At 39.2% G+C, this 21,352-nt stretch overlaps 1 protein-coding gene across 5 annotated transcripts; it reads right to left on the minus strand.

The window, feature by feature from the left end:
• Positions 1-3,901: 3,901 nt before the first annotated feature.
• Positions 3,902-20,457, minus strand: LOC135110914 (fructose-bisphosphate aldolase-like). Of its 5 annotated transcripts, XM_064023591.1 has the most exons (8): positions 20,306-20,376; positions 14,075-14,211; positions 9,549-9,759; positions 9,229-9,348; positions 8,863-9,108; positions 8,012-8,194; positions 6,197-6,445; positions 3,902-5,040 (listed from the first exon to the last, which is right to left on the minus strand). In XM_064023591.1, exons 3-8 carry the CDS (start codon positions 9,750-9,752, stop codon positions 4,945-4,947), a joined length of 1,098 nt encoding a protein of 365 aa, XP_063879661.1. In that variant the 5' UTR covers positions 9,753-9,759; positions 14,075-14,211; positions 20,306-20,376; the 3' UTR covers positions 3,902-4,944. The 5 variants fall into 5 exon arrangements, with proteins under 5 accessions (XP_063879661.1, XP_063879669.1, XP_063879684.1 ...); XM_064023599.1 differs by lacking the exon at positions 14,075-14,211 and having other exon boundaries at positions 20,306-20,457; XM_064023614.1 differs by lacking the exon at positions 20,306-20,376 and having other exon boundaries at positions 14,051-14,118.
• Between the last annotated feature and the right edge of the window lie 895 nt (positions 20,458-21,352).

The following is a 21,352-nucleotide window of genomic DNA, read 5'->3' on the forward strand; positions in this document are numbered from 1 at the left end:
AGACATGTGGTATGACACTTAAAGATAAGTTTGAATCTAACACAAATTAAGTCTGCTTTGTCATTGTAGACAGTATTAAAAAGGAGGAAGGGATGAGTTAGGACAGAGAAGGTACACATTGTTAGGACCCAAGGCACTGTCAGTTTTTAAGGGTTCAAGTTAGGATTCCAGATCAGATACAGTAGATGGATCAGAAGAGAGAAGCTTGACACAGCTGGTCAGGGCTGGGACTGGTAAAAGCTGTAATTGGATCAACAACAGCAAATACATTTCCAAATGAACTAGACATTGCATTTGAATCATCTCATTATGCATACCTCATTTCATATTAGGCAAATTTAACATTCATAACAGATCAGTCACGGCAACATAATAAGTGACAACTGCAGCTTTGTACAACACACAGTCTATATGTACAGATATTCAGAGATCAACATGTGAAACCCATTACCTCACAGTGTAGTATCTCTTCAGAACACCACAGCATTTAAAGTAGCTCTGACAGGATATTATTTATTAGGTTGGATTTGGATGCCATCACCTTACAGGTAGACTTGCATAGATAGGATGAACAAATGGACAGATAGATGGCAAATGCAGTTAGATAATAACAAATGTAAGGTACTTAGTGTAGGTAGAAGAAACCCACATAGTTTGGACACACTCCAACAGAAGCCAGAAATAAGTCAAACTGGGTTCATTTTTAGGAGTGTTAAAAGTACAAGTCCCAAAGTAATATTAAAACTATATTTGTCACTAGTCAGACCTCATCTAGATTATGCTGTGCAGTTCTGGTCTCCATATAACAGGAAGGGTATAGGTCTATTAAAATTGGTGCAAAAGAGAAGGACTAAAAGGATGCAGGGGATGATGGATATTCCTCACGAAAGGAGACTATAGCTTTTAAATTTACATTCTACAGAGAGGTACAGGCTAAGAGGTAACCTGACAGAGGTCTTTGTAAGTGGTACAGGAGATATGACAAGGGTGATTTAAGTAAAATGTAAAAAAGTTAGATCTAAAAAAAGAGATAGGAAGGAATTCGTTTTCAAATAGATGAATGGAATGGAATGGAATGGACTCAGTAATCAGGTTGTTAATGCTGAGTCATTATGGAGATTTACAAAATTAGACAAATTCACGGATGAGGATGATAGGTGGAAATAGGTAGGTATGTTTCATAGAAGGGCCTGATGGCTTCTTGCAGTTTCCCTAATCTTTTTGTGCTCTTGAGAACACTTCAGCAATGCCCCACACAGCTTCAACTAACTCCACAGCAAGCGACAGCATTCTTAGCACTTTTGTTGTTGTTGTTGCTGCACTTTCCAGTTTTGGTAAAGCTGTTTTATCGATTTAATGGAGAGAGAGAGAGAGAGAGAGAGAGAGAGAGAGAGAGAGAGAGAGAGAGAGAGAGAGAGAGAGAGAGAGAGAGAGAGAGAGAGAGAGAGAGAGAGAGAGAGAGAGAGAGAGAGAGAGAGAGAGAGAGAGAGAGAGAGAGAGAGAGAGAGAGAGAGAGAGAGAGAGAGAGAGAGAGAGAGAGAGAGAGAGAGAGAGAGAGAGAGAGAGAGAGAGAGAGAGAGAGAGAGAGAGAGAGAGAGAGAGAGAGAGAGAGAGAGAGAGAGAGAGAGAGAGAGAGAGAGAGAGAGAGAGAGAGAGAGAGAGAGAGAGAGAGAGAGAGAGAGAGAGAGAGAGAGAGAGAGAGAGAGAGAGAGAGAGAGAGAGAGAGAGAGAGAGAGAGAGAGAGAGAGAGAGAGAGAGAGAGAGAGAGAGAGAGAGAGAGAGAGAGAGAGAGAGAGAGAGAGAGAGAGAGAGAGAGAGAGAGAGAGAGAGAGAGAGAGAGAGAGAGAGAGAGAGAGAGAGAGAGAGAGAGAGAGAGAGAGAGAGAGAGAGAGAGAGAGAGAGAGAGAGAGAGAGAGAGAGACGACAGTGGAGTGAAGCTTCTACCTATAGTTGGGGAAGCCAACCAGGTGAAGGTACTTAACTCACCTGGTTGATTACCCTTTACTAGCATAACTAAAAAGACAATAAAAAAAAATTGCAAAGTAGTACTATACATGGATGGCACAGATTTACAGTACACCACTCAAGATTGTGATGCAAGTCAGTGATATAGCAGTGACAATGACTGAGTTATGTACTTTTTACAAAGTACAAAAAAATTGAAAATACAAAACAGATATACTGATGTTGTAATGTCTCAGGCCTCAAAATTTGGAGTGTTTCTAATTCCAGATATACTTGTAAGAAATAAATGACAACAGAAAGCAATACCAATTTTAGACTGTTTACTAAGGAAGCTTGTTCCTATGTTATTTATGCAATGAGTCTATCCAATGGTGATACAGAATCTCTATACATTCCTAGGATCCAGCCAACCCTCAAATTTCAGATACCAATCCAATAGCTAAGCAAAACAAGCCTCAGTGTTGACCATACCTTCATGTCTTACCTGAGGCAGCATGAGGCGCGACATTAGCAGGAGTCATTAGGGTAATAGGCCACAATTATCCTTTAGTTGTTGTTATGCCAAAAGATCACAGCTAGTGCCAAAGAAGCTCTAGTCCTTCCTCTTTGTGTAGCACAGTCAACTGGCAGCAAAGAAGCATTCTTGGTTGGCAACGGGCAGTGGGTTGGTTGCCCATATCACATTTGCGTCGTCGATGCAATCAGAATATATATGATATAGATGATCGTCACACATGTATATAAACATGAGACAGTTCACTATTGACCTCTAAGACTATAAGACTATACTGTGGGCTTGTCTCTGTAGCTGTTTTGAAATTGGCACCAAGATGTGCAGACGAGATCTCATGGGATACTGATTGGAAAATTTAGTGTAGACATATATATCATGCACCAAAATGAAGTTATAACAACATTACTATAGGCATATCTAACCATACATCAATAGAAAAAAAATACTACAGATTTATCATAACACACAAATATATAACGAAAAAGCTTTTAATTTACTCATGTTCCAGGTGAAAGGGACATATTTGGCACAGAACAAGAGTAGCTGTATCATTTGCCCCTACAATTTTTAATAGCCATTTTCAGCTTGTTTGAGTTAATTACGGTTATATATTACCAAGATGTGTTACTAACATTTCCACCAACACCCCATATTACTTCACAAACTTCCATCCCACACCCACAGCGAGAATATTACACTCGTAACATCACACACCCATCCATACCCACAAAATACCTATGAGATCACACATGTCTATGGAATAACATACACTTCCACACCCATACACATAACATCACATACACCTACCTGTTCTCCCCACACACACACATCAAGAAAGGGGATAAAAGAATACATTTTGCAATTTCTAGGCAGCACAATGTTTGGAAGTGGCTGTAGAACAATAAAAGATGTCTCATAGCTGTAAGTAATCAAGGAAATATGTCAAATAGCATTGATAGGGTTCATATATAGGCAAGCTGAGGTGATCCAAGTTATATCAGTCCATGTCACTAGTATCTAGAAATGTTTTAACCATGTAAGCAATGCATGGCAAGTCATTATGAAGATGCTGATGTATGATTTCCTCATATTGTTCCTCATATTGTCTTCTGAGGCCTCATGGCATAATCTAAGCAAGGAATATTCAATTTAGGTATATAGGCTACTTCTTACACAGAATGTTCCCTCCTATACATGAAGAAATAGAGCCCAAGAGGATGCAAGATAGCCGAGATCCCCTTAACAAGGAGATACACATAGCCAAGACATTTTAAGAGACTGTAGGAGTGGATGGCCCAGCCATGGATGAATGGTGAGGTCATGTCCCACTTCATGTCATTTCATAAAGTTATCAAAACATGCCTTTCTTAGACTATGATCAAATAAAAGGGCCATTCAGTAGGATTAAGAATACAAAACAAAAGCCGCTTACCACTTTATATAACTGTTACATTCACAAACCTCGTCCATCAGTATACACATCTCACTCATCTTTCAAAACAAATAATTCAAACAGGCACAAGAAAATATCAGTATTTATTACTGAATGAATCTGGTATGCTTTCATCATACATACTGCATGCCAAACAAGGAAAAAGGAAGAACATATTTCACTATGTCTTAAGTAAAGTGTAGCTGTAGGAAACTGTGTGTGTGTGTGTGTGTGTGTGTGTGTGTGTGTGTGTGTGTGTGTGTGTAAAGTAGTAAAAACTAAGATTCTTTCAGTATCTCGAGATAAGAAATTATTCATTTTCATAACGTTTTTGATTATTTAACAAATAATTTTGATAATAAATACTGCAGATTTTCTATTTTAGGGTGAAGTAGTTAACATTTTGAATTATAACAAAGTATGTTCCAGATTAATATACAAATGTACATCACTCATTGCATTTAGTGCCGTTTCATCAACAAGAAACAATAGGTGTTTTGTCTTTTAGCCTGCCTCTAACACTGCCCTCAGCAAAATTAACATCACATCTCTATGGGGTATATGGTGAACAGTACATAGTTGTGGTTTCTATGTGATAATATTCTTGCAAGGGACTGACCAACTAGCTCTAAGAGGTTCAGAGATTCACCCCTTATTCATTTTTTAATTGCCTTAGGACACAAAGTTCCAGGTTTTATAAGTTTTCTTAAGATCTCTGAGCCTTTTTAAAGGAATATATTAGAAGCTAGCACACATGCTGAATGCAGCTAAGTGATGAGATAACGATGGAATGGAGAAAATGAATGCTGTGCTTTCTCCTTACAGAAAAAATAAATAAATCGTATCCATATTTCTTTTATGATGTGCTTAGATCTTTTTGTACTCCCACTAATAATTTGGGCAAATTCTGAGAAATCAGAATGTAGCACAAAACTGCAACAACATGTTTAGATGATCAGATAATTCAATATAATTTTACATGTGAAAATATACTTTTGGGATACTCTGGTAGAGCCACTGTGGGAGTGACACCTTAGTAGGCATGGTCCTTGATGAAGAGGCCAGTGTCACCGGCAAAGCCCTTGCAGGATCCCCACTCGTAGATGCCCTGGGCAGCCTGGCTGTTGGCCTGTAAAGAAAGCATATTTTGGTATCTAACAAAAAACTTTAACAAAACACACACACACACACACACACACACACACACACACACACACACACACACACACACACACACATTGTGATCTATGGGGATGTCCCTTCTCCTAGAGGCTTAGAATTTAAGAGAGAATGGATGCTTGAAGGCATAAATGTGCTGCTGCCCAACATCAGCAGCTCAGCAGCACCTTAAATGATATCTACTACAAAAACACCAAATTTGTGGAAGAAAAATAGTACTTGTACAAAATAAAAAAATGTTATGACTTAATGGAGTCCAATTTTCACAAGAGTCACCTTTCCATTATATTTCACAAAAAAAAAATACAAAAAATTTTATGGAGAAATACAGGTATTCCTCTTACTAATGGAAGACAAAACTGGACAGTCAATGGAGGAAAATAGAATGTGCAGTGATAACAATGACCTGTACAGCTACAAGTCAATATCTAGCTGCCAGTACTTGCCACAGCTCAAATATTTTTCTTGAAACTGTCTCTCCAAAAATTAGTTGTCTTTTAAGTTTTATATGTTATCAAATATGTTCAGCATAAAAATATAGATGGTTCCCAACAAATTTCATACAAATGACAGATTTTTAAAACCTATATCTATGCCAGAACAAATGCAGTTTTTTTTAGTAAGCAAATCACATAATTCAGTTTGTCTTGATGGCACTTATACTGCACCAGTGGATGTTTTCAAGACTCTTCCTGCCCATACCATGCATCTGGTGAGCATACATACTACACTTTCTAGCCAAAGCACACTAGCTTATCACAGGCACATGATACACTGTCCATTAATACACAAATTGTTTTTTTCACCTAGAACCTAATTCCATTGACTATCATACATCAAATTTAGTATACTGGAATAACTCATACCAGATTTTGAGTCAAACCAAATCCAATACACAGTGGTAAGGTAATCTAATTCATGATCACAAAACTTAAATCTTGGAAACAATCAGAATACTCATGACTGAAACTATCTTATTTTCTTTTGTAGTTCATTATTAAGTAGTCAGTTGCATTTTAGAAAAACATATCATACAATGTGCCATAAGTCACTATAAAGAACAGTGCATTTTGGCACTTACTGATTAAATGTTTGTCAGAACATACCTTGGCACGCTTCATGAGTTCCTCTTGTCCACCCTTCACATTCTCGTCCTTGCCACCCCATGCCCTGAGTACAGAGGCCTGAAGAGCACGACCATAACTGAAGGTGAGGGCCCATGGCTTCTTGGCCACCACACACTTGTTGATGGCATCCAAGTGCACTGAGGCTTCTTCCTCAGACTGGCCACCAGAAAGGAAGGTGACACCAGGAACAGCTGCAGGCATGGTGCGGGACAAAGCCACTACTGTAGCCTGTAAAATAATGTTTGTTTGTAACACTTGTTTATAACGAAATTAGTTTTTCCTTATGTGAATTAGTTAATTCTATGCTGGTAATAAAATTACCTTTCTCTAAAAAAAAGACAAGTAATACTCATAAATAGACATGGACAAGTGGATAGCAGTCAGGGATTAAATAGCTATTGATAAAAAGATGAGGAAATGACAGGTTGATACATAGATGTATTGCAATACACAGCAGGAGGGCTCTTTGACCACAACTTAGTTATTACAAAGTCAATATATGCATTATTACAACATAGACACATAACAGGTGCAAAGAAATTATAAGATTTAGTAAAGAAGTATAAGTAGAAAAGGGAAGAGTACTGTAAGGTACCAGTTAGTGTGATAAGAGATGAATAAAAATGAAAAACATTTGGGGAAGAAGCTCTTCATAGTGGAAAGGAAGTGTGTGGTATAAGAAAGTCAGGTGGCAGAAAGCAAAGGCAAGGCACTGAAAGGTGGAATGATAAAGTGAAGCAGCAGGTCAGGGTGAAAATGAAGGAGAGACAGGCATGATTATACCACTATTTGCAAGAAAAGTTAAATGGTGGGAGAAAGACAAGAGAAAAAATATAGAATTAAAAAAAGGGTTGTGAAGGAAAGAGGAAGGTTGATGAAAGATAAAAAAAATATTTTGTAATTTCAGGGAAAACGGAAAGGCAATTAGCTCTCCCTCAAAGACAACTGGGTTCACAACCTGTCATTTTAGTAATGCCAAGTATGTAGATCTCTTTCTTGAATGACATTCAAGGTACTCAAGGCATTATCAAAATGATAAGAAGACCCATCAGTGACTATTTTATAATTCTTATAAAAAAAAATAAATCTGAGGCTATTTGTTAAACAACCCTGAATCCAGAGCCTGACAGTACCACAACCTATTCTTTTAAAAATCCTAAGAATTAGAGTCAAAGTACATTAGATTAGGTTGGATTACATAGACAAGATTCTAAAAATGTAAAATCTTAGACAAATTGGAAATTATACAGTAAACATGAAAAATTTGCAGTTATTTTCAACACTGCTTGTCATAAGTAAAAAAAAATCTATGAAGTACACATGAAAAATCTGCAGTTATTTTCAACACTGCTTGTCATATCAGTAAAAAAAATCTATGAAAGTGTTGAAATAGCAAAGTATGTATACAAACTTAATTTAGAAAAGTCTACCAAGCAACATTTAGTGGGAAAGCCAACATCTTTTTGTACATCTTTGTTTTCTAGCAAGAAGGGATGCCACACAATTTATGACATATTTTCTGACTTAATGTCTTTATCAGCTCCTTCCTCATACTTTTTGCATTCTACATCCTATTCCTCCTTTGCTTAACTTGACCAATAGAAGTTTCTATCAAACCTGCCTTTATCTGAATGAGGCTATCTCACAATATTGCTTTTTCTTTAAGCTTTGGTTTCTTCTAAAATGGTAAAGCAATGGGTATGATGATGCATTTCCATGTCCTTTACACATCAGGTCATGCTGCAAGGAAGATAAACACAGAGCACCAACCAAACAGCTTAGTATGAACCTTACCTTGGCTACCTCATCAGGAGTGTACTTCTTAGGGCAAGACTGGCCAGCAGTCACCATGTTGGGCTTGAGCAGAGTTCCCTCCAAGAAGACGTGGTGGTCGTTGAGTGCCTTGTACACGAAGGCCAGCACAGTCTCAGTGACCTTCTGTGCTCGGTCCAGGTCATGCTCACCATCAGGAAGAACCTAGTGAGCAAAGCGTGCATAAAGTTGTTGTAACCTGACATATATATCTATAATTTGATGCCAGCAATTGTAATGTTCTCTCTCTCTCTCTCTCTCTCTCTCTCTCTCTCTCTCTCTCTCTCTCTCTCTCTCTCTCTCTCTCTCTCTCTCTCTCTCTTACTAATATCGTATATCAGACAAAGTCTGATGCAGTCTTACTCCATTCCTAGGACATGTCTATATAATTTCAGAGTAATCTTCCTTATTTTTCTGTAATATCCCAGTTCACTTTCCTGACAAGCTCCTTCATATTTATCATCTTGTATATTTTTTTACTTCTACAACCTTCCATTCTTCCTAATCTCCTGATCATTCTATGAAAGGTCATCCCTACAGACTAATGTCAACACTCCTATTTACTTTTACATGGTGCTCAATATTCTGAGACTGTGCAGCCACTGGTCTAAATAACTCAGCAAAGGAAATGTACACATATCCAAGTATATGCTATTAGATTTAGTATATGCTATTAGATTTTATGGGAAATGTACACATATCGAAGTATATGCTATTAGATTTTAAAAAGTCACTATGGCAACAGAGATTTGGATGACAAGCTTCACATAACCTAAAGCATATTTTTATCATGTTATACTTCATTCTTCTTACATATCTGCAGTCACACCCACCTCAGGCTCCACAATAGGGACGAGGCCATTCATCTGGCAGATGGAGGCGTAGCGGGCCAAGACATTGGCGTTCTCCAACATGCCCTGGTAGCTGGGAGTGTTCTTGCCAATCTTGAGGACACAGCGCCACTTGGCGAAGTCACAACCATCCTTCTTGTATTGGGCACAGCGCTGGGACAGGTCGTCCAGTCCCTGGGTGGTGCTCTCGCCCTCAGACCCCATCAGCGGCACCACACCCTTGTCCACCTGGTGCACAAAAAACAGCCACTCAATTTGCCTTCTTGAAAACTTTACTTCAAAATCAATTATATGAGGGTGAATGTTCATCATGACAGAATATATCTAGGGGAGACTCAGCTTTCTTACCTTGATGCCAGGAATGATGCCCTTCTGCTTGATGAGTTCAACAAATGGGGTGCCATCATCACTCTTCTGGTACACAGTCTCATGGAAGAGGATCACTCCAGAGATGTATTCAGAAACAGACTGTTGATGAAAGTTTTTAGTGTTAGGTGAACCCAGGAGTGTATGGTAACAGATGAAGATATTATTAAGTGTCATAGCTATCTCATTAACATGGTTACAAGTGGATAAGTCTTACCAAGAACAATATGGCTTATAGCAGGATTCATTTACATATATTTTGGAGATAAAACAATGGATACTTATAGCATTTTGACAATTACCTTGTCAGAAGTGAAGAGGAGCTGGCGGTACTTGCGGCGGTTTTCTTCGGTGTTCTCTACTCCAACATCTGCAAGACGTTTACCCATAGTTGACACAGACTCATCAGCAGCCAAGATGCCCTTGCCCTTGGCAGTGATGGCATTGGCAATCCTGCGCAGCTCCTGCTGCAGGGCCTCATCGGGGTAGGAGAAGTAGGTGGTCATGGTGGATCTGTGGAGATGTGAAAAGTAAAATAAGATACTTTAAATTTGCAAGGCATTTAAAAACATTAAAATTAAACTGAGGTTTATTAAAATCTTAGAATGCTATAGCTAACAACACTCTATGTTGAAAGAAATCCTGTCTGCCTTGTGTGTACCTATAACAAAGAAATCATTAATGTTCCATTAATGATTTCTGATGTTTTTTCCACATTTATCAGTAAGGTGTATACATGTTGGTCATCACAGAAAGGCATATCAAGCAAATTTTGAGTCTCCTGATGACACTGACTTCTCATTTATTTTTGATGTTATTAATTTTGCATCCAGATGATCTTGCAAGCAACACTTCAAGGAAATTGATAGAGTACTGTAATTATGTTCAAACAATTTTCCTCTATCTATGAGTGAGTTCATTCACTGTTCACCTTGCAATGACTTTGCACTTCCGAGAAACAAGCATGTTTCTTGAGGAAGTCCTTTCCTTTCTGTTCAAAGGTTGCAGCAAAATGTCCTAGCTGTGAGGAGTGCTTTCATCTTAGTTTACTATACAGTGGTTTTCAAACTTAGTTTCTGAATGCCATTCAAAATCCGAAATATTTGAAAACTGAAACTATTTTCCATATAGGAATCAACGTAAAGTAGATTAATCCATTCTCAGACACCCATCTACCATGTCTTATTGAGTAATGATTGATGCTCCCATTGCTAAGATGGCCGCTCCATAACATCTCCAGTTAAGAAATTTTCTGTCCAGAGAGGATGTATTGAATGACCTTAGTAACACAGAACTCACCAAAAGATTTTGTTTGGACCATGTAGGCATTCTCTTTGTCGCCAATCAAGTGTGGGAAGCCTTATAGAGTGACATAGATAGAAGTAACCCATTCACCATCAAAATGAAGGTGATCATAACACTTAGACATTTTGCTGCTGGGAAAAGCTAATGGGAAAATGCAGTTATACAGTAATGGTGCTGTTGTGGATCATAGAGAGCCACAGGAGGCTCAGGATTGGTGGCGTATCCAGAAATTTAAAAAGGGGCAGTTTATATATATATATATATATATATATATATATATATATATATATATATATATATATATATATATATATATATATATATATATATATATATATATTTTTTTTTTTTTTTTTTTTTTTTTCCACGTCCAGAATTTTTGCAAGCGCAGAGATTCCATACAGCTTGGGGATTCGGGTTAGACTGTTAGGTTGAGTTTATTATTTTTCCATTGATACATTCATAAATCTAATACTAATATTAATTTTACTAATATTTTTGTCTAATAATTATATTTATAAGCTTGAGTGGTGACATGGGCCCTAATATGGATACCACTATAAATAAATTTACCTGCATCACTAACAGGTGGGGGCATAGCAGCACCCACCCTGAAGCCTACAGACGCTACCGGTTGAAAAAGAATAATAATAAAAAAAAAAAAAGCAAATGGGGAGAGTGCCATGGCCGCTATATATGCTATATATGCTATAATCCCCCCCCCACCTCGGCAAGCCATTGCTCGGGATTACTCCTGAGCGGCGAACCATGCTTGTTTATATCGAAGTTCTTCAACGGGATCACATTTAACTTATTTCAAAGATTGAATTACTGTCTTACCCTCTGTCTCTCTCCTCCAAATATATAAAAGCAAAGGAAATATTTATAGAAACTATGAATTAGTAAAAAATAGCAACTTTTGCTATGTTTTGTAGTATTTGAAATCAAGTAACTGTTCGAAAACCGAATTATGATACGGTAACCGAAGCCATTACGATTCTTTTTTATGTTCGGAAACCGAATTGTCAAAAAAAATTTTTGAGACATTCAGTAACCGAGGTTGCACTGTATTTAACTGTGTTCATTCTGACTAAAGTATGGCCACCATATTGTTCCATCTAATCAGAGGTATAAATATATCCCATTAAATTATATACAATTTGATACCAGACTAATGTGTGTAAATGTTGCTGTATTCTTTTATAAAATAATATGAGAACACCGTAGTTCTGATTGTTTTTTAGTTTTTTCTTTCATAAATTGACAGTCAAAGATTTGAGCAGAACAAAGCAACTAAATGTGACTAAGTGCAAGTTCTACATTAGTCAACCGCAGCCCTATGTGGAACACACACACATGTTATATAAGAGCAAAATGTTTAAATTCCATGTTAACCAAAATTCTACAAACTTATTTATTTGTCATTATTGATAAGTAGAAAATACCATTAATTCACCGACTAGCAGTTACAGTACAACACACATACATACATACATACATACATACATACATACATACATTTACACACACACACACACAGTGAAAGGCATGCTTGGTGGCTTGACTGGCTTCCTTTTCCTTTCCTCCAGGGTTCCGCAAAAACTGCGCATATAAAGTACGATAGAATGTCGCCTCGAGTGACTCGAGTCTCGTCCCCATTACCTATTGGGAGCCACTTATGTGGGAACCGTTCTCAAACTTCCCGGTGTCTTGTCTCAAACATTTATAGTATGCCCCAGTGGAAATTATGCTTCTCAACTGTTTCAATCTTTTTAGAGATAATCTAACACGGTTCCTACATGATGAGTGCAAGACCTCGCTACCATCTTAGCAATATAAGTGACCTTCAACTGAAAGATCACCTTGGCCTGCCCTCACAGCGCGTACATTGGCAAGCCGCACCACTGAGACATATATAACTTTTGCATAATGTCTCTCGGTCCCTCACCTTACCTGGTGCTCCCGTCGTCGCTCGCAAGCAGAACTTCCCCCTTATCAATACAGTTCCCCATCTCAAGACTCACTGATCACACCACAGAGGTAGAAAGGAATGTATACCGATCGGTCAACAACACACACACACACACACACACGCACTTTCACATTCCCTTTTGCCGTCTCTCTGTGACGAATGCCGTTGTGGTTTAACAATGAGTTTCGACAGGAGCTAAATGTTTAAGAAAGAAGAGAATGGGAGTATGGGAGTATGATGACAGTGCCATTAATAAAGGGGGAACGAACGGTGAAAAAGGATACCACTTAAAAGGGAGCACTTATTAAACGATATACTGCAGTGCGATTTTGTTCTAATATTGTGAGACGGAGGAATTTAAACTCTAATCATTGGCCTAGGCGAATTCCACGCAGATAGGATCTTCCTGGAAATCTGGGTTGTGGTGGTGGTGATGGAGGAAGGTGGTGGTGCATGACACCCGTTTCCGCCACCCCGAAGTTCCACAACTGTTCAAGTTCTTTAAATTCCCCAAAATCATTCACAGGTATATCGAGTGCAACGGAATGACTTGAGTTGCCTATCGTACTTGACTTTTCTGCCCAGTATCACAAGTGAGAGAGAGAGAGTGTGTGTGTGTGTGTGTGTGTGTGTGTGTGTGTGTGTGTGTGTGTGTGTGTGTGTGCACGCGTGCGCGCGCGCGGCACAAGGTGCATGAAGTACAATGACCAAGAGAGAGAGAGAGAGAGAGAGAGAGAGAGAGAGAGAGAGAGAGAGAGAGAGAGAGAGAGAGAGAGAGTTGGGGGAGAGGGGGACAGCAAGAGGTGTACAGTGCACAAGGTACATACAATGAAGTTTATTTATATGAATTGAACAATGGAGACAAATATACCGATATATTTTGTTATGTTAAGTGGTAATGCACACCTGTGTTTATAGTGTGTGTGTGTGTGTGTGTGAGAGAGAGAGAGAGAGAGAGAGAGAGAGAGAGAGAGAGAGAGAGAGAGAGAGAGAGAGAGAGAGAGAGAGAGAGAGAGAGAGAGAGAGAGAGAGAGAGAGAGAGAGAGAGAGAAATACCCGCAAGCACAGGGGCACGTCCGGGAGAGCAGCGGCAAGGAGAAATAACCGCACGTACGCTGCAACAAAAGGGTCATGAGGCAACTGAGTGACGCAATCCTGCAGCTGAGTCTTAGGAGTGTACGATTGTGTCACTTTTTCCTATTGTCGTTACGGTTCAACTATCAACCTAGAGATTTATCATGCCTGATATATAGATATTAGTGATGAAATACTATTGTAATATGCATACATACATACATACACACACACACAAACCATGAAACAGAATCGTAAACCGGGGGCAGAAATGGAGCAGTAGTGGGCGGCTCCCGGCAGCCGAGCCGTCTTCCTGCCAGGTACTGAACACATCACTGATAACACCGGCAACCAACAGACTAGTAAATAATACATGATTTACAAAGATCACACACTCACATCACTGTTTAGGGAACACTAGTAGCCTACAACAGCCAACCGGGGAATGGTAACCTAGTAAGAGCGGAGGAGCAATACCTGCTGTGCCGTGGACGAGGTCTGGCGACGCTGTGTGCCGGAGGTGCCCGCCGCGACGCTATATCGCCACAACTCTCCTTCAAACGCCCTTCCTCCCCTCGATTTCGTCACCACGCATGCGCCGCCGAAGCCGCCATCTTTGAAATTTTTCCACAATGGGACTGCATACTTGAAACAACGTTTTTTGTAGTTATTTCACATCTGCCCTGTAGAATGACACGCGCAGAAAGGAACCCAGAAAGCGACATATCGGGAGAGGAACAAGCGGGAGGGCGGCTAGTGACACCGCCCTAGTGTGACCTTGCCCTTCAAGGGGGCGCCCACCGCCAGGTATTGATCCGAGCAGCCCACACTCCGCGACCCCCGAAGTGTCCCCTACCATAACCTCTCGCCCACATTGCGAACATTGTATCATCTGCTTGACATAACGGTCACCCTGCATCCTATCACTTCCCCTCTTCCGTCTCCATTGACACTCGATACTCTGCTTAGCGCGTGTATCATCGTATTTTTATAACCTTTCTGTGTCACCCTACTTCGTTTCGCCCTTCCACTGTTTGACGTCACTCCCTCACCCTGCACCCCGCCACCCTCGCCGTGCATCACCCTACTCTCACCACTGCATAACCTCATAACACTTTACCCTCACACTGCACATCCCCACACTTACACCCCATCGTCCTAATTTCACCCTACATCACTTTATTTTCACCATTACTTTTCTTTCACCCTGTCACCTTACGCTCACCACCCACCACCTTCCCCCATGATTCCAACTTCACCCTACTTCACTATACCCTCCATAATTTTCTTCTCACCCTTACTCTATAATCTCACCTTTACCATCCATCACCGTAAGTTCACCCTACAACACCCTCCATCATCCATCACCCTTGATTACCCAATTTTCACCCTCCATCACTCTATCCTCACTCTATCACCCTAACATCCCTCTTTACATAAATAAACACATATTCCTTCGGGTCATAACTGAAAAATGGAAGATATATGATCAATGGAAATAAAGAATTTTAACTTCAAGACAAAAGAATAAGTAAAAATAAAATAGAACGCAACTAACAGTTCCTAGAGAAGCCTCAGGTATAAAATAAACAATCAACCAACCAATCAAACAAATATTAAGGTAAGGAAACGTTTTTAGTCAGATAGGTAATTGTACTAATTTACATAGGAAAATAGTAACAGGAAAACCCAGCATTACTCTCCTTATCCTACACCACACCCACTGTCTACGTACGTATATCCAGTACACGTCTTCCCTCATTGCCCCGCCCATCCACCACTACGCAACACAACCATACCTGCCTGCACCGTGCACCTCCATCCTGCACAGTTACCCCCACTCACACTGTTCTATTCAATAACCGCGCGTCATTATCAGGAATCCATTGTTCGTTATATTCTAGTTCAGTGCCCGAAGCTCTGGTTACTTGCACAAGTTTACCCTCACGCTCACATTGTATCTAATAATTATGTACTACAATGTCATCAAGTTATTGTTCTTTATATTCTGGTTCAGTATATCATCAAGAGCTTTACTGGATTGAAAGTCCTCGCACTCACACTGTATATAATACCAGTGTATCATATACCACTAAGTCAGTTTTTCGTTATATCGTAGTTCAGTGTATTACCAGGAGCTTTACTGGCTTGAAATTACTCACTCACACTATCCCATCTAATAACCGTGTGCCACATATCACTAAATACTAGTTCAATGTACTATCAGGAGCTTTACTGATTTGAAAGTACTATTGCTTTCATTGGCACATTTAATTTTACTTGATTGATCATCCACATCATGTACATGTCAAGAACACACACACACACACACACACACACACACACACACACACCAAGTCCTCCTGTCCCACTCCTACACATTTTTTTTTTTTTATTTCTTCATCCTTCTATGTTTTCTCCCTTCTCTCTCCCTTCGAAACTACAGCTACGGTAAAGTGCAGACCCCAAAGGCAGAGCAAAGTAGCCCCCTTCCTTCCCTTGCTATTCAAAGGTCAATAAGCTCAGGATGGCCAGTACGAAAAGGGGAAAGACTGGACAGCAAAAATATTGATCAACAGCAAGTGCAGATCATCAAGGAGGGCAAAGCTACTCCTTGCCTTGATACTAAAGAATCAATACGTTTAGGTCAGCAGGATCCGAAAAGGGTTAACGGCTGGAAACTATGAAGCTGCCAAGTTGGAGGACAAAGGGTCACGTGGTTGGTGTATCCCATAAGAAACATTATCGTGAGTTAATCGAGTCAGGGATGCAAGTTTTAAATAGTGAATTAAAACAGTAGTTAATGTTTCAGCTTATGTCGTTGTTATTATACTGAATATATATATATATATATATATATATATATATATATATATATATATATATATATATATATATATATATATATATATATATATATATGTAAATTGTTATCATTTTTTTTGCTATTTTTTTTTTTATCGTACACATCTTCATTTTATTTGTTTTTTTTCTTTATAGTATAATTTTATTGTACTATTTCTGAAGTATACCTAATCCCTATAATTAGCTGAATCCATCTCCTTTACATGAACTTACTGATGTTCTTCGTTGCCAAAGATTAAAAAATATTACATCTATCCATCATCGTCATCACTGACCACACAAGCAAGCTACATGATGAGGGGGAAACATCTCCCAACAGACTAAAAAATCAGTCCATATTAATAGTTGAGAGAAAATAGGCTTCTATTTTAATATACAGACCTGACTCTAATCTAAGTTCATACACCACACACGTCGTCGTTAAAAAAAAAAAAAAAGTAATACAAGTAATGAATACCTGCCTCCTAGCATTGTTGTACTGCGCAGTACTGACCGGTACCTTTAGTCTTACTGACCGGTACCTTTAGTCTTATTTAAGTGGACGTTTCATGAATATTTCAGCTAAAACGTGTCCTTGTGAGATTTGACTGAGACTGACTTGAGGCGCCGCAGCAGAAATCAAAAGGCGCCGCAGCAGAAATCAAAAGGCGCCGAGACTGTGGACATTTTTTCTCCTTCCTTTTTTATCTGAACATCAGAACGATGTAGGGGAATTACTACTTAAATTCATAATTATCCATATAAATTCCAACATAATTATAAAACAATACCTTCGGAGCTGACGCTCATTTGCATCACGCACGCTGCCACTGCCCACTGTCACGCTATGTACTACTGCTCACACTGTATCGTCACGCTTGATTCGGGGGCGTGAGCAATGGTCAAGAAAAAAATGAATAACTTAGTCCCGATACCACTTATCATGTCCAATAAATACTATCTATCTATCTATCCATTCATCTATCGTGTGTGTGAGTGTGTGTGTGTGTGTGTGTGTGTGTGTAATACTGTCTCCATCTCACCTTTACCAGTCTCTCTCTCTCTCTCTCTCTCTCTCTCTCTCTCTCTCTCTCTCTCTCTCTCTCTCTCCCAACTAATACTTCACACACCACAAACGGAACCGTATAGTTTCAGCGTCAACTCTGCATCACCCTCCCCTCATTCTATTTGTGGCACGCGAGCCTGTTTCACCCCGCGCCCTCAGTGTGGCCTTCTCCAAAATATCAATAACTAATAACATCGAATATGGCTCGGGACGGAGTTACATCCAAGATCATGATGGTTATGCTGGTCTACACCATGCGGATGTTGGAATAAATATATCGAAATTTGTTGAATGAAAAAAGTATGCAAGTACAATTATGATTCAAGCTCAATAATGTTTTTCCTTCAATATAGAAGCTCTCCCCTAATTGTCTCGGATTTTTTTGTAACAAGTAGAGCTGTCCAAAAGACCACGTGCCCGGGTAATGTAGTGGGCATGTGCTACAGTTCAGGGCAACCCCATGACCTTCAGCTGTCTTCCGAGCCCTCAGGACGGAGGAAAGGACGCTCATGTCTTCGGTTACGTGACCTTCTTTCTAACAACAACAAGAAAACTAACCCGGAGGCACTGTCCTCCCGTTACTGGTAGCAATATCAAATGAAAAACCGTGTATGAATAACAAACAAAGCGAGATAAACCAGCCAACTGAACTATTGTACTCCATGATAATCTATGTCGTGAAGAAACAAGGAACTTAAAGTTCACGGCTGGGGAGCAGTAGAGGTATACGCTCGTAGCCTGACAACAACAAGGCAACTATTTTTGGTCGTTTCTTGGCTGGTTCTCTGCCGTACAGCTCTGCCCGAGGCTCTGGGAGTATGACAGAAAACCATTCGGTACTTGAGAGTATGTGTGCGAGCGACTGTCGAATTGTGAGAAATACTATATATACATATATTTAGCTTCAAGTTTAAGACTGCACCACAGTTGTGTATGAACAGTGCATGCACAAATGACAGAAGATAAGATAAAATTCTCTCTCTCTCTCTCTCTCTCTCTCTCTCTCTCTCTCTCTCTCTCTCTCTCTCTCTGTGTGTGTGTGTGTGTGAAGATCTACATACGGTGTTTAATATACTGACCATCTGGACTTCCCTTTCACGCTGTACTACCTTACATTCACTTAACAGAATAAACCGATAATGAAATACTTGTGACCTTACCAAGCAATCCGCCAAGACGCCCTAGTTGAACCAGGCCAGGAGAGATATGAGATTATTATACGTATTTGACGTAACTTTCCTTTAGCCATAAGGAAAGCCTTGTCAAGAAGCTCATGACAACATCTTTGTCCGAAGCACACAGCATATCGCCCTGTCTATAAGATGAAAGCCAGACTTGGAGTAAAATTTGCATTTGCTCAGCTATGATGCAGCTACCCAATAGAAGCGATGGGAGACCTTCTTTAACTTTAGTAGATAGGACTTGGAGAATCCTGAGAAGCGAGTCACTATTAAGAGTTCAAAGATTTGGAAGGTAAAAGAACAAGAAAATAGTATTAATGGGTAGAACGTGAGCGAAGTCCGATGAATATGCTCTCTCTCTCTCTCTCTCTCTCTCTCTCTCTCTCTCTCTCTCTTATGGTGTAATTAATGATGTGTTTCTTTGGAACACACTCGTCGCCTTCCCGATATGAGAGGGGGCAGAAAATACACCGTTCTGGAATCCAGCAAATGTAACCTATGCTAATATCCTCGATATATTATCATCCTAGTGGCAAATACAGAAAATTCCATGGCTAGTAACTGGCTTAACGGTTAAATTATTTATTATTTGGATAGCAAGTATATAGTAAACATACGAATGATTATTCCCTTGAGTGCAGCACTGACCTATAAATTTCAGTATAAATCGGATATAAGATTATTGTTTCAGTAGTGTAGCTGAGCACAATCAAGTCTCTTGTTGCACTTCTGTATGACTACGGAATTCTTTGATTATGAATTTTCTGGTTGTGCCCTTACACTGACTAATATGTAGACACGTGAAATGAAAAGCTAAATTGTTCTAAATTTTCAGGCACGCGAGCCGTCAGTAGGTTGACAACATATTAAGCCTAGCTCTTGTCTCTGTATGTGTCTTGTAATCCCAGACAGATGCCCGCAAAAGATTAATTCATCTAGCCAAGTTATTTTTGCTCTAGCTAATGTAATCTCCAAAAGGATAGGAAGAGGGTCGAAACGTTACACGGGAAATGATAATAATTATGTGACGTCACGCCGTCTCACCACTCCGGAAATTTCATCAGTTAAGGAACACACCATCTATGTTGATTCGTGTTTTTATTCACAGGGAAAAATATCTGGAGTCAGCCACGGGAAGCGATGAATACACAAAAAACGTGGCTACAGATTGTGCCCCAACCGAAACACCACAAATTATTGACCAAGACCCAAATGAATTTACGAGCATTTCATCCTTGCCTCACCAACACCACATAACGTTATTTCCTATACGCGCTAAGAGATCGTAGCTATTCTGTCAATTAGTGATATATATATATATATATATATATATATATATATATATATATATATATATATATATATATATATATATATATATATATATATATATATATATATATATATAATGGTTTAATAGCGAATGTAAAGTACAGACTTACTAAACCACTGATCTTATGATTACCACAAGAAAAGCAGACCACCTTCCAGTTTCCAGTTAGCAGACGACGAAGAATTTTGACAACGAAATACAATATTCTGCCTTAACTAATACTTGCACTTCAAAGAAGCATTGATCTGATGAAGCACACACTTGGGCTATGAAAGAAAACATACCTCTCAAGGATTTAAAAGTACAGAAGACGTGACACCGGAACAGGTAGCGTAGAGGAAGGGCGTCACCGTTATGGCCACACAGCTGATGGAGTGATGGTGATGACTCATAGGAAGCAAAGCACGGCCAGCAGGAAAATAACAAATGCAGGAAGTCCGACTGTGGAAGAAAAGTCCACCGGATATATAATTCCTGTGGAATAGTAAACAAATTATCTTATAGTTAACCTTACTGACAATTTCTTGTAAAGATATAATTAAGAAGACTTGATGCAACATGTATTACAGGATTTCTATCAGTCACGTCAAAACATTATCCATATCATTCCTGTAGAGTAGTAAACAAATGTTCTTACAGTTAACCTTTTTGACATTTTCACCAGGAAATTTATATTTCAGTCACGTATTTTATACTATTTTGTTTTATTTTATTTTTATTTTATTTTGTTTTATTTTATTTATTTATTTATTTTTAAGGGATAGACCGTTGAACCCACATTGACCAGCAGTCTGCAGACCACACAGTCCTGCAGTGACAGGTTCATATTGGCCAGGAGGAAGACTTTCAAGTTGTCAAAGCTTATGTACATGTTACCCTGTTAAAATGACGCCTATCAGCTGATAGGGACAGGTGAGGCTGAGCAACCAACGACCCTGGTAAATATACATGTGGATTATAATAACACACTGCCACACTCGTACGTTTTAGAGACATATAAGCCATGCTATGAAAGAGTGATTATGTTTATTTGTGGGTGAAGGTAAAAGTTATCATAGTTCCTCCATCCTTCATGTTATCTGTATGTGCCAAAACATGGTTAAGCAACTTCACCAGGTGCTGATAGTATTGTTAAAGTTGTCATAGATATGATATACACTGTAGGCACACATGACACAAGGAAGGCATTTCATGAGTCAGGAACTGAGAAATGGGAATATTAGTCATACCAGTATTAACCCAAGGAAATATTATCACTAAATACCTGTGAATGTTAACAGTTATTGTTCAGTCTCATCTCTGAAGAGTTTTTTTCCCTTCTCAGGCCAACA

Source organism: Scylla paramamosain, chromosome 2, assembly GCF_035594125.1.
Source record: "Scylla paramamosain isolate STU-SP2022 chromosome 2, ASM3559412v1, whole genome shotgun sequence".
Lineage (NCBI taxonomy): Eukaryota > Metazoa > Arthropoda > Malacostraca > Decapoda > Portunidae > Scylla > Scylla paramamosain.

Excerpts from the sequence above, each read along its gene's own strand:
- LOC135110914 (XM_064023580.1), bottom strand. The coding sequence starts at position 12,563 with ATGGGGAACTGTATTGATAAGGGGGAAGTTCTGCTTGCGAGCGACGAC. Across the intron at positions 9,349-9,548 it reads TCCTCTTCACTTCTGACAAG|TCTGTTTCTGAATACATCTC; the intron begins GTAATTGTCAAA and ends TTTCATCAACAG. Across the intron at positions 5,041-6,196 it reads AACTCATGAAGCGTGCCAAG|GCCAACAGCCAGGCTGCCCA; the intron begins GTATGTTCTGAC and ends CTTTCTTTACAG.